The 13488-nt window shown below is 39.0% G+C and overlaps 1 protein-coding gene across 2 annotated transcripts in view; it reads left to right on the top strand.

Moving 5' to 3' along the window:
- The window catches only part of LOC122081634 (dentin sialophosphoprotein), a 45670-nt gene extending 32463 nt beyond the window's left edge, over nt 1–13207 (top strand). For both annotated transcript variants that reach the window (XM_042648822.1, XM_042648823.1), the window contains 2 exons: nt 12323–12373; nt 12495–13207. In XM_042648822.1, coding sequence (XP_042504756.1) covers nt 12323–12373; nt 12495–12545 — 102 coding nt within the window. In that variant the 3' untranslated portion in view covers nt 12546–13207. The remainder of the gene's footprint in view (nt 1–12322; nt 12374–12494) is intronic.
- The last annotated feature ends 281 nt before the right edge of the window (nt 13208–13488 follow it).

The following is a 13488-nucleotide window of genomic DNA, read 5'->3' as shown; positions in this document are numbered from 1 at the left end:
GGGGCGGGTTTACAAATAATAGCAACTCAGAAGTTGCTAAATCTGAGTTACTAAAAACTACTTACATGTAGTTACTAAAACTGAAATTGTAAACTAATGAAAAAGGAAACTAGATATAGACTGAAATTAGAAACTACTTAAGACAGGAATTAGAAACTAATCATAGGACTAAAATTAGAAACTAAATAAGATCTAATATCCCCCATCGCTAGCCCAAACCGTGGGCTATCATAAGCCGCCAGATCTGGTCGACCCAGTCAGCCACTTGGGTTGACCCTTTTGGTCCTTCTTGTGTAGACCCTTGGTGCCTTCGGTACTGCATCAACTCTCCCCGGCTTGAAAACATTCGACTCCGACGAATGGACAAGGGACATGTAGTGCTCATGCAAGTCGGGATCAAGTCTCTTGAAGTCATAAGCATGAATCCAAGTACAATCACTAAGGGGGTGGCCCTTCCACTTGACAAGAAAAATGTGATAACCGGTGCCACAGCGGGGAGGTCTTGTAATTATCATCCAAGACATGTTCAATAATTTCAGAAATAGGTGGCTTCAGTTGGGGTAGCCTTAACATTTGTTCTGTGTCTCCATCATCCGAATGGTACCCAACATAAAGGTGAGATCAGCCACATTAAACACGTTGCTTATGGTCATGTCATTAGGTAACTCAAGCACATAAGCATTAGGTCCTATACGTTTCAGCACCTTGTAGGGACCCATCTTCCATTGATGTAGCTTGGTGTTGACACCCATCTGTAACCATTCAGGATTTACTCAAATCATCACCATGTCCCCGGGTTTGAACTCCACATAACGCTGATGACGATCAGCAGAAGCCTTATACACCTCATTGTTCAAGGCAATACATCGTCGGACTTTGGCATGCACCTCAGTAATATGACGCAATAACTCATCAGCCTCAATACTAACTCGAGCTTGGGGTGGGAGTGACATAAGATCAATAGGTCGCTTAGGTTGAACTCCAAGCAAGATCTCAAAAGGAGTGCGACCCGTTGTCCTATTCATTGAGCTGTTGTAAGTAAATTCTGCAATATCAAGAATGGAAGGCCATGTCTTCTCATAATCTCGAACCAAACACCTCAACAAGTTTCCCAAGCTACGATTTACCACCTCTGTCTATCTATCCGTCTGTGGATAAAATGCAGTTGAAAAGTTCAGCTTTGTATTTGTCTTCAACCACAATGTTTTCCAAAAATAACTCATGAACTTAACATCACGGTCAGACACAATACTAGTTGGCAGCCCATGTAGTCGCACTACCTCCTTGAAGAAGAGCTTTGCAACCTGATAAGCATCAAAAGTCTTGCGACAAGGTATGAAATGAGCTATCTTAGAGAAATGATCCACAACCACCGTAATGGAATCATATCGTTCCCTAGTAAGGGTAGTCCAAGAACAAAATCCATGCTAACATCAAGCCACGGTGCATGAGAAACAGGTAGTGGAGAGTATAAACCTGTGTTCTGTTTTTCCCCTTTTGCTAACTAACATACACGGCATCTCTTGATCACATGATCGACATTCTTTGCAATGCATGACCAATAATAATGATCCGTCACCTGTGCAAGAGTTTTATCCTTCCCAAAATGTTTTCCCAATCCTCCTCCATGTAACTCCCGTATGATGTGATGACATAGGGAAGAGTTTGGAATACAAAGCCGTGTGCCAAAGGATAAGTACCCATCATGAATGGAGTACTTTAGGTGTTGTCCACCCTGTTGCAACTTCACAAAGACAGTGCTGAAATCAAGATCAGATGCATACTCACCCCATATTTGATCAATACTGATAACATGTGCTGAAAATGTGTCAAGTGTGAGCACTCTCTGGCTAAGTGCATTAGCCACTGTGTTCTCTTTTCCCGCCTTGTACTTCATAGCAAAAATAAACTCCTGCAAGTAAGCTATCCATTTGGCATGCCTGTGGCTAATCGATTTCTGTGAGTGAAGGTGCTGCAAGGCCTCATGATCAGTGTATAAAATAAACTCCTTACCAATGAGGTAGTGCCTCCAATGGCATAGCATTTGGATGACTGCATACAACTCCAGATCATATGTCGAATGGCGTTTCTTGGCCTCATTTAGTTTCTCGCTATAGAAAGCGATGGGGTGTCCTCCTTGCATTAACACTCCTCTTAGCCTAACATGTGAAGCATCTGTGGCTACCTCGAATACTCTGTCAAAATCTGGTAGGCATAGAATGTGTGCCTCTGTCATTTTCCTCTTCACAAAAGCGAAGGCTTTGGTCGCTACAGTTATCCATTCAAACTCCCCCTTACTTGCCTTCATACATTCAGTGATGGGTGCCATAACTGCACTGAAATTATGAATAAATCTCTTGTAGAAGGAAGCCAAACCATGAAAGCTACGAACTTCTGTTAGTGTCTTAGGTATAGGCCAATCAGTGATGCTCTTGATCTTCTCCGGATCAGCTTCAACCCCTTTTGATGACACTATAAATCCAAGGAATACAACCTTGGGCAGCATAAAGGAACACTTCTTGAGATTGATGTATAACTTCTCTGCACGGAGTACTCTCAAGACTTGCCTTGAGTGATCCATATGCGCTTCTTGGTTCTTATTGTATATCAAAATATCATCAAAGTAAACCAAAAAACGACCAATAAAAGGACGAAGTACCTGTGTCATAACTCACATGAAGGTGCTAGGTGCATTTGTCAGACCGAAAAGCATGACTTTCCACTCATATAAGTCATCCTTAGTCTTGAAGGCGGTCTTCCACTCATCTTCAAAACGGATGCGAATCTGATGATAGCCATTCCTCATATCTAACTTGGAAAAGACCTTTGCTCCAGACAGCATATCCAATATATCATCTAGTTGTGGTATAGGGAACCTATACTTGATTGTTATCTTGTTGATAGCACGGTTGTCCATACACATGCCAAGAACCATCCTTCTTTGGCGTGAGTAAATCTGGTACCGCACAAGGACTTAAACTCTCGTCAATGAAGCCCTTCTGCAATAACCCATCCACTTGCCGTTTCAGGTCGGCATGTTCAGTAGGGTTGTCTGTTAGCGGGAAGGTTGGGTAAAACCGAACCGAGTACCAAATCAATAGCATGTTGTATTTCTCACATGGGAGGTAGCTCATCTGGGAGATCATCAGGGACTAAGTCAGAAAAATCAGATAGGAGCTCTCTGATAGGTGCACTGTGTTACCTCAGGTTGGGGAGTGACTTCCCAAGTAACAAGAGCCATAACTATTCCAGTCACATGACTTGTGCATAAGAACTGCTTGCGGGGAATAGCTAGCAGCTCCTTTGTAGGCATGGCTACCACCTTCTTCTCAATGTCAACATCCTTCTGATTTGATCTTAGGGATCTTCGTCGTCGATTTCAACTGGCACATTTACCGGAGAGAAAGTTGTAGGAACACCCTTCCACATGAAGGTACATAGATTTTTCTTCCCTCCAACCATGGCATCATTGTCATACATCCAGGGACGACCAAGTAATACATCTGTGAGTTTCATTGGAATTACATCACACCAAACTTTCTCTTCATACTAGTAAAGTTTCAGAGGAACTGAGCACCTCTTATTCACCTCCAAGATGTTACCATTTAGTAAGGATATCTTATAAGGTTGAGGATGTGGGTCAGATTTCAAGGTTGCTTTCTTCACAAGGGCTTTAGAGACAACATTGACACAACTGGCACTATCAATTATAATCTGACAAGTATGCTAACTTGACTTCATACGGCTATAGAATATGCAGTAACGTCGCCAATCCTCTCCTTTGGTTTCAGCCACCAAAATGCGAGTAACAATATGTATTCCATGATTGCCATCCTCATTAGAGTCTTCCATGTTATAGTCATATCCACCATCATCATCATCCTCTAGAGGGTAAGGGTAAAGAGCTGACTCATCTTCCTCATTGGAGTCTTCAACCTCAGCTACTGCATTAACTCTCTACTTATGTGGGCAAGATTTAGCAAAGTGTCCTACCTCTTAGCAATGGAAGCACTGTATCTTGTTACCATCTGTCAGGGGTGTCTTTCCTTTGTGATTAGCCCGTGGAGGAAAAGTGGACTTTGGGGGTGCTGAGCTACTAGGGTTAGTGGCTGAAAAATTTTTCTTGACCTCCTCAGCTTGAAAACCAAACATTCTACCTGACTGTACTATAAGCTTCTCTGCTCGTAGGGCCTCATCAAAGCAATCCCTCATTGAGTACACATCAACCATACCAATCTCCCTATTGATTTCAGCTCACAATCTTAGTTGAATCCAAGATAATAGTTGCCTTTAATTCTCCCTTATGCCTTGCGAGAATAAAGTGCATCAAATCTGTTCATGTACTCTGCAACAGTCATAGTCCCTTGACGAAGAGAATTCAGTTGGTCCTGTATGCGAGCTTTGAAGTTGCGTGGCAAGTATTTGTTAGATAGGTCAAGCTTCATCTCCTCCCAAGTGATAGGCTCTCTACCATGGTCTTCCAATTCTCGCTCATAAGTCTTCCACCAATCACGAGCAGCCTCAACTAGCTTAGCATGAGCTAGTTTCATCTTCCATTCCTCAGTTAAGTCATAATAGTTAAAAGAATCATCCAAAGCCACTACCCATTCATAGAACAGTTGGGGGTCATGTCTCCCATCAAATTCCTTCAAGTCAAGCTTAACCTTCTGTGAGTCTCTACAGTACCTCTGTTATTCAGGACGTTCAGTCTCAAAGTATCCCCTTATGTGTTCTTCAAAAGTAGGTTGCTCTACAAGAACCCTTTGTGATGGTCTCAGATTAGGGATAGGTCTCCTGTTAGCCAACTTAGCAGTTACATTCAATAGGGCTTCCACCTTAGGTGGTGTATGGGAAGCACGGGTACGTTGTTGTGATTGGGTCTCCATAGCAAACAACCTTACATTCAGTTCAGTCTACAAAGCTTGCTGTTCAGCCTTCATCTCAATTCTCATTTTCTGTAGCATCTCCATAAGAGAAACTAGGGTGGGGGTGTTGTTCTCAGCCATGCTCTGATACCACTTAATGTTGGACTATATTTGACAAACCAAATTAGACCCAAACTGCAGGAAAGTTTAAACCAAAGAACAACCAAATGACCTCCACAACAATCCACAGCAAATTGGTATTAAACTGATATAACAGAGTATAATTCTGACAGATGAAAATCAGCAGTTCAGGAATAATGTAATGAACTAACAGCCAAGGACTATTGTTGCAAACCACCAAATTAAGAGGCCAAACACTAGGTTATATAGTCAGCAGGTTCCAGCAAGAACGAAACAAAAATCAGAATTCAAATCTGGGCAGAAGTCATAATCAGCCAGATCTGAAGAACAGTCCACATCAGCTGAACCAGTGGTCTGATTGACCCAAGAATTGGATCGAGTCCCCTTCTGGGTAAGACTAACCTTTGACCAAAATCATAAGGCCATTGATGGCCAGAACTTCCAAAACAGACAGGTCAATAGAAGAGAAAGCAGAGAATCAGAACCCAGAAAATTTCTGCAGAAAGTTCAGAATACTTACCTATTCTGCTGGAGAAGATAACCCAATAAAGAAAACGAGAAATAATAGCAATCCACCCAGACTTCTCGCCGCAGAGTGTCGATTGGATCAAACACCAGTCCCTTGTTCTGTGATCAGACACACAGAGAAACCATAGAAGCTAGCGGCAGCAGCAACAAGTAACTTTTCATAAAACATCAATCGTGGGCATGAGAAAGCCCTTTCCTTTATTTATAATGATTTTGGGGGGGGGTGGTTTACAAATAATAGCAACTCAGAAGTTGCTAAATTTGAGTTACTAAAAACTACTTACATGTAGTTACTAAAACTGAAATTGTAAACTAATGAAAAAGGAAACTAGATATAGATTGAAATTAGAAACTACTTAAGATAGGAATTAGAAACTAATTATAGGACTAAATTTAGAAACTAAATATAATCTAATATCCCCCATCACTAGCCCAAACCGTGGGCTATATCATAAGCCGCCAGATTTGGTCGACCCAGTCAACCACTTGGGTCGACCCTTTTGGTCCTTCTTGTGTAGACCCTTGGTGCCTTCAGTACTGCATCAAGTAGTTGTAACAGTGTAATTGATTAGGACCTGTAAAGATGTTAAGGAGATGATACTAACTGCTAAATGTGCTATTTAGTTACATCCCTGCTTACAAGCTACCAGAGTAGGAATTTCTTTCCTCCAAGTAAAGTGGCTATCATTATGGCCTTCATTTTTTATAATTCTTATAAATAACCAAAGAGTTCATTAAGAGATGAAAAGGGAACAATGTTAATGATAACAAGAACAGGACTAGCTGAAGCTAGACAAGTGAATGAGAGTATAACAATATTGAGATGCTTTCGATCAAGGAAAAAAAGGGAAAATCAGAAACTGAGGCATCATCTCCTTCAATAACCATGTTGTCCCAACTGCTTCTCATTGTAGTCTGAAGGTCCAAAGTAAAAGTATTCTCCATGAAACTGGAACTACATATACCAAACGAACATGAATACACTAGCAGCTTATTTCCTATGTGATCCAAGAACCCAGCTGGCCTAGACTCCCTTGAGAGCTCCTGTCAGAGCTTATTATTATTAGTCAAAGTTTCTCTGTATTTCATTGAATCAAACTAGCATAACACAATAACCCCTGGGTTCCTACCTCTTTCTTTTTTTCTTTTTTTATTTTTTTTTTTTTTGGGGGGGGGGAAGGTTTTAAGTATCGGTACGTATCGTACTGTATCTGCTGATATGTATCTGTATCGGCCCTTACTGATACGATACATGGAATTTTTAAAAACCTTCCGTATTGTAGGATACATATCGATACATACCGATACGCACCGATACACCACCGATACACATCGATACTCTATGGAAATAATAAAATCTAGTGAAATGTACTTTTCAGTATGTATCGAGACCTTTAATGAATTCAATGGTAAAATAAAAAACAGAAAGTAGCGACTGCCATCGAGCAAAGATTTGTTTGGAGTCCAGATTTTTTAAATCTTTCTCAAGGACATCTTTAGCCGCTTTATAGTCTACGCAGACCAAAAAGTGTTGGTTCAGAAGATCACTTTCAAATTTAGTTATACACAAAACGAGTGAAAGAATCTCCTTCTTTATTGTTGAATATTTTTGTTGAGTGGGATTCCAAGTACCAGAAGTAAAACGTACCAAAACTTCCTTGGGAATGTTAGGGCATTTTTGCTTCAAAATACCACCGTATCCGAATTTGGAAGCATCCGTCTCAGCAATCTTAAAACAATCTGGTCGTGCTAGACTTAAGCACAGAAGTTCCTTAGCTTTAAGCTTATTTTCGGACAGAGTCAGTATGTATAGTTGTCCAAGGTTCAGGCTGCTGCTTAAGCCTATTGAACAAAGGTTTGGCATCCTTTGCTAAATCTTTGTAGAACTCAGCAATATAATTAAGGCTACCAAGAAACCTTTGGAGTTGAGTCTTATTTGTTATCTCATCAGGAAATTTATCAACAAACTGAATAGCTCGTTCTATGGGAATAATGGAGCCAAATGAAATATAGTGTCCCAAGAAGCGAACTCTAGTTTGGAATAAATTAATCTTTTTAGCAGAGACAGCAAGTCCTACTTGACAAATAACAGAGAAGAATAGATTTAAATGTTTCCAATGTTGTGAAATGTCCTTAGAGTAAATAAGGATATCATCAATGTACACAATTTTTAAACTGTGAATACTGATTAAAAATTTGATTCATAATGTTTTGAAATTCAGATGGAGCATTCTTAAGACCAAAAGGCATAACATTCCATTCATATTGGCCAAATGGGACAACAAAAGTTGTCTTATACCTATGTTGTTCTGCAATTTGAATTTGCCAATATCCTGATTTCATGTCAAACTTAGAGAATATGCTGGAAGCGTATAATTTGTTGAGAAGATCCCTCTTATTAGGGATAGGATATCGGATCCATTTAAGAACCTTATTTAAAGGTTTATAGTTGATAACAAGTCTGGGTGCACCTCTTTCAATTTCAACATTATTATTTACATAAAATGCGGTGAAGCTTCATGGTGAAATGTCAAATTTACCCCACCATTTGACTGAAACATGACGTTCTAAATGGGGAACATAGTTCCATTCGAATTTGATATTTCACTATTAACTGGCTCCCTTTTTGTGCCTAAACGAGGCATCGGTTCAGATCTACCTATAGCTCCTTCGTCCTCAATGGCAGCCCAGACGCCCTTTTTCAAAATTTTCCAAACTGCTCGGCGTCGTCTTCCGTTTTTAATTGATGAGCAGATCCAGGAGCGTATCCTCACGGCTATAGATTGATTGCTTTTAGGTTGAGAAACGGGGGCTGGCTTTTGGTTACTTCTAGGTTGAGAAGCAAAGGTTGGCCAATGCTCTATTTTAGCATAAGAGGTCGACGAGGTAGAGGCCTTTAAGGAATCTTCAATTGTCTCAATACAATTAGTTTGGCTTCCTATGGACTGAAGATATGAATTAGTATAGTTGTTTTGTTCAACAACTTGACTAAGATGAAATTCAGTCAATTGGGATGAAGCTTTACTGGATGTTTTGAGAGGAATAGCCATCTGATTTGGACCTATTTTTAAGGCTTGAAAGGGAGGATGAACAGATTCAATTTCGGTTCCTTCCTTCGTGACATAAGTGGTTGATGCCTTCTTGATAACATTCACCTGTGGAGAGTTAGGTGATTTTTCCAGATGGTAAATTTTTAACCACTGAAAGAATGAAAGATTTATCTGATGAGTTTTCATATGAGAAACCCATTTTTCATGAAGTTCTTGCCTTTAAGGATTGGAATAGTATTCTTCAAAAATTCGACGTACCGATACAGTGTGCTACGGTCATATAATGGCCAAGTTGGGTCATTTTTCATAAAAACATAATTTTTTTATTCCAAAATTGTTGTCATCCATATTTTTGTCTAACTAAAGTGGAAATCAATGTTCGAAACAAGGATTTTACATCTATGGGACAACTACAAACCTTGAATTCTTAGTGCAATACCCTCAGTTTAGTATTTAAGCATAATACATATTATCAATAGCTTTTTGTAACAAATTTTTTATGCAAAAGTGTATAAAAAAGTGTTTCCTATCCATTTATGTGCGTATCTTTAGCGTATCTTAGTGTATCTCCGATACGATACAATACGACACCCTCCAATACGCATCTTAATTTTGGCCGACCGATACGGCGACTGATACCGAAACTTTAATCCTTAAGGGGGTAGGATTCGCAGTTCCCCCGAGGTTCCATGGCCTTGGACGCCTTGTTTTTGAACCCTCTTCAACTCCTTGGATCGCCTAGACGCCGTGACAAATATGGTCTATATTCTCTGACTGTCAGCCACTTGTTGCTAGACTTAACAACTCTTCTGGATTGCTAGAATGGGCCATGGATGCTGTTGTGGTTGATATTAAGCTTTTGGTTTCGAATTTTTCTCATGTATCATTTTTTTTTGTTTCTTGCATTTTTTTTTTACCAAGGAAGCTCTTTTTTTGGCTTCTAGTGCTTCAAATTTGAAGCTTTCTCAGTTTGGTGGGTAACATCACCTGTGTCTACTTGATCTTGTTGTTCTTTCTTGTGGGAGATTCTCCCCGGGTTTCTTTGTGGCTATGTAACCGTAAGGGGAATTAAAGAGAAGGGAAGTAAAATTTTCGTACTTAAAAAAGAAATATATTTGTTGGGAAATTGGATCGCATGTTGTCATTGTTGGAAACTAAGAGCAACTAGGAATATGGTTAATTGGTTTGGCCTAGTTGAGAACTCACTAATGGTTCATGGTTCAATAATATGGTTCAGCTGCATTATAAGGTTAGGACTAGTGGAATTATTTGATTAATTTATATGGCTGCAAGATTCAAGTTTATTCAAGCATTATGGAGTTAATACTTCAGCAGCTTATGAACAATGATGTCATTAAGCATTATAGAGTTTATAATTTCAGCAATTGTAAGAAGTTCTAGTACGTGGACAGAAGTATGAGTTCTTAAGTTTTGATGGAATTGGGCTCTTGTACACGTGGACAGCAGCCCTATATATAGCATTATTATATGATATACAAAGCGGTTCAGCAAAGTAGGGTTCAATCGTGACTCTATTATTGAAAGGTAATTTCGGCTAGAAGTTGTAAAAGTGATGGGTAAGCACTGTTAGCAGTCCAATAGGAGTAGAACTCCTTTCACACAGGTGTACATCACCTACGCTTGTTGCTGTGGTGTTATTGATTCAACAAGGAGGTTATACAATCTGATTTTAAAAAGGATTCCTTGATGTTATGTGTCAGTATCTCATTGGACATCGAGAAAGTAGTTAATTGAAGTGGGACGTTTGTTTCATGTGCGTGAGCTGCTGCTGCTTAATATATTAGCAGAATTTGAAATAGAGAGTGAGTTTCAAAAGGTGAGGATTCCTCGTTAGTTGTGGACTGCTTCTATTAGAGAGTCCTGTGGTTCTCAATCTTGTTTTTGACACGGCATTCTTGAGTCGGTTGCTATTGAATACTATATCAGATTAGAGGGGTCGTGAGTCTTGGCTAGCGCTGCAAAACTGAAACAGAAAACCCTTGGCAGCCGTTCTAGAGAGAAATAGAGAAAGAAGGGAGAAGTAAGTTCGATGGCTATCACACTTTGTCTTTATTAAGCGTGCAATGGAGACTCAATTGTGAACAAGAAAGAAAGGTTACTGCTTTGCTGTTATGTTGATGGTTTGAGCATGTTCTTCTATATGTCAAGCAAGCAATCATCAATGGGATTACACGGCGAGGTAATCCGTATCTGAAATCCCTATTTTGTATTCTAGAGTCTGTTTATTGTTGAGAAACTCTAGATCAATTTATTTTATTGATTTAAAATTGTGAACCTAGCAAGTTGGTGCTTGTCTAAGGTGTGGGGTTGCTGCCCTTGTCTGAGTTGCATCTTAGATTGAAGCAGAGATAGGTTCCTGGACCGTTGTAGCAGTTAAAAAGTTGAGTATTGGGGAAATACTAAACCCTATATGGGTATTCCTTCGTGGATGTAGGCACTCTGGATGAACCACGTATATCTGGTGTTATTGTCTCGCATTTATTTTTCTACATTTATTTGAAGTGCGTGTTGTGCAGAGTGGTGGGACACTGTTTGGTAGACCCAGTTTCATTGTGGTGTGAGGTGGATGTGTCGTTGTTTGCGGGATTGGTAATTACGAGATTGTCCTGGCCAATCTAGAACTTGGAAATTAGAAGTGTTTCTGTTGGGTTGCAAACAATAAAATTTTTGGAACCATTGATTCACCCCCCCCCCCTCTCAGTGTTAACCTGGGAACATCAGTAATCATGACCCATGCAACTTTAACATTAACTTCAAATTATTCCATATTTGGTTTTAAAATTTCACTTAACTTAGCATCCAAAACCCTGTGCTATAATATGTAAACTATATCATTACTAAATATGGTTAAAAAATTAAATAATTTATACAATCATATGGGGTAATGATTATAAACATTTCTTTTTAAAATATGAAAATTTCGCTTCCCTTTCCTTTAAATTCCCATTGCAACCAAACGGAGCCTGTATAAATAAAATTGCTTCTATTGACCCCCACCCCCCCCAAAAAAAAAAAAAAACGAGCGTAATATTTGAAATTCCTTTTACCCCACAAAGAAGCCAACAAAGAAGAATACTTAATTGTTAAAGTCCATCTTTATCCAACTTTTTACTGCTGCTGATCTTACTAACCAAAAATAGAAGATAAGTGGTCCACAGCATTATAGCAGAGAAAGTGGCCATGTCTCAAACTAGAGAGTTGCAGCCTGAGCTTTCTGCACTAAGAGACAAGTCCTTGTGCTGCACATGGTTTTATTATTTAGTTTGAAATCTTTGTACAATTCAGTTGGACTAGGGCCATGCATCTTTTATGTGCTATACCCTTGGTGTTTATGAGGGACCTTGTGTATAGGTGTAATTCCAATATTTTTCTCGAGTGCTTAAGTTGCGGGTTGGGACAAATAGCTGTATCTGGCTTGGGAAATTTTTTTTCAATAAAGAAATATTAGAATTCTTTCATCATTAAAAAAAATATATACATCTATATATATATATATATATGTTAACTTGATTAAAAACTAATTGCAATGTCCCTTGAAATTGGGTTAGCAACTTAATGGAAAAAGAAGTTGATGGTTGTTCCCGTTATCATATGGCACCAGAACAGTAGTATTTATAGTTTTATTATCTTTTATACAATGGTTTGATTGCATCAGGTTCTCCTTTTCTCACTTACTTTCAAGTCCATAATAAACTAACTAGGGTCCAACTTCTGCAGAGGCATAAACGGCTAAAGAAGATATTTATTGTGCTTCATGAAGAACTAAAGGTAATTTTGGTTCCTCATGTACTGTTTCTTACTTTTAAATTGCCTCTTAAGTCTTTTTTTTTTTTTTCTTATATTGCCTCTTTCCATTTGATCTTTATGTGGATCTATCGTCTCTTTGCAGCACCTCAAGCAAAGAATCAAAGATTTTGCACTACCATATACAAAAGAGTGAGGAGTCGCTCTTTTTGTACCTAAAGTTGTATCTGGTGTTTTTTTGATCCTTTGAGTCTGAGAATCTTGCTCTGGTGGGGCCATCATGTTCAAGTTTGTATCTCCAGTGTATATAGTACTCATGGACCCAGGCAAAGTATGAAGAAGCTGCTGAACTCAATTGTGGACCAGCCGATGGTATGTCATAATGTTCATGAATGAAAGCCTCACTCTAGAACTCTAGATTGGATGATTGATGAGTCCTTCAAGGAAGTTCAGGCATGATGGAAGACGAGCGTAGAGCATATAGAGCGCCAACAATGATTCCGAGCTATTGTATGGAGATTACTCCAATCCCCAAAAACAGAGAAAACCAAAAGAAATAGGAGTGGGGTTTTTTTTACAAGAGATATACCATGTGTCCATGGATCTTATTTTTGTGGTGGCAGTCACTAAGTTGTTACTGCTACCTGTTGATTTGTTACTTCCAAGAAATAATGGAAGCAGGAGTTTTTGTTGATGTTGGAACTTAACAAGAGTGATGGGGAATCCAGAAAGGGTAACATTTTCCTATCTTGTAATTCTAACAGGGATTGATTGGATGATTATATACAAATGTACAGATCCATAGCATTTACATTTCTTACTTTGAATGGATTTGTCTTTTGAGTGTTTCTTTCTTCACCTCCTCATGTATTAGCATGCATTTCCATGTAATTCCTCGACTGCTCACATAGTTTCCTTGTGGCATTTTGATATCATGAAGGGTTTCATCATATATGGTATAGATAGAGGCTAAAATAGCCAAATACAATACAATATCAATATCTTTTGAGAGAGAGAATATGTTCCATCTTATATGCTCACTCTTAACTGAGCCATAAATCAAATTATTCCATAATTCCATTAAGTCTAATCTGAAGTCAAAATGCCATTTTTACCCCAACCACCCAAACCCCCCCCCC

The sequence above is a fragment of the Macadamia integrifolia genome, chromosome 6, assembly GCF_013358625.1.
Source record: "Macadamia integrifolia cultivar HAES 741 chromosome 6, SCU_Mint_v3, whole genome shotgun sequence".
Classification (NCBI taxonomy): Eukaryota; Viridiplantae; Streptophyta; class Magnoliopsida; order Proteales; family Proteaceae; genus Macadamia; species Macadamia integrifolia.
The sequence above is the reverse complement of the archived record's forward strand: the minus strand, read 5'-3'. Positions and strand labels throughout refer to the sequence as shown.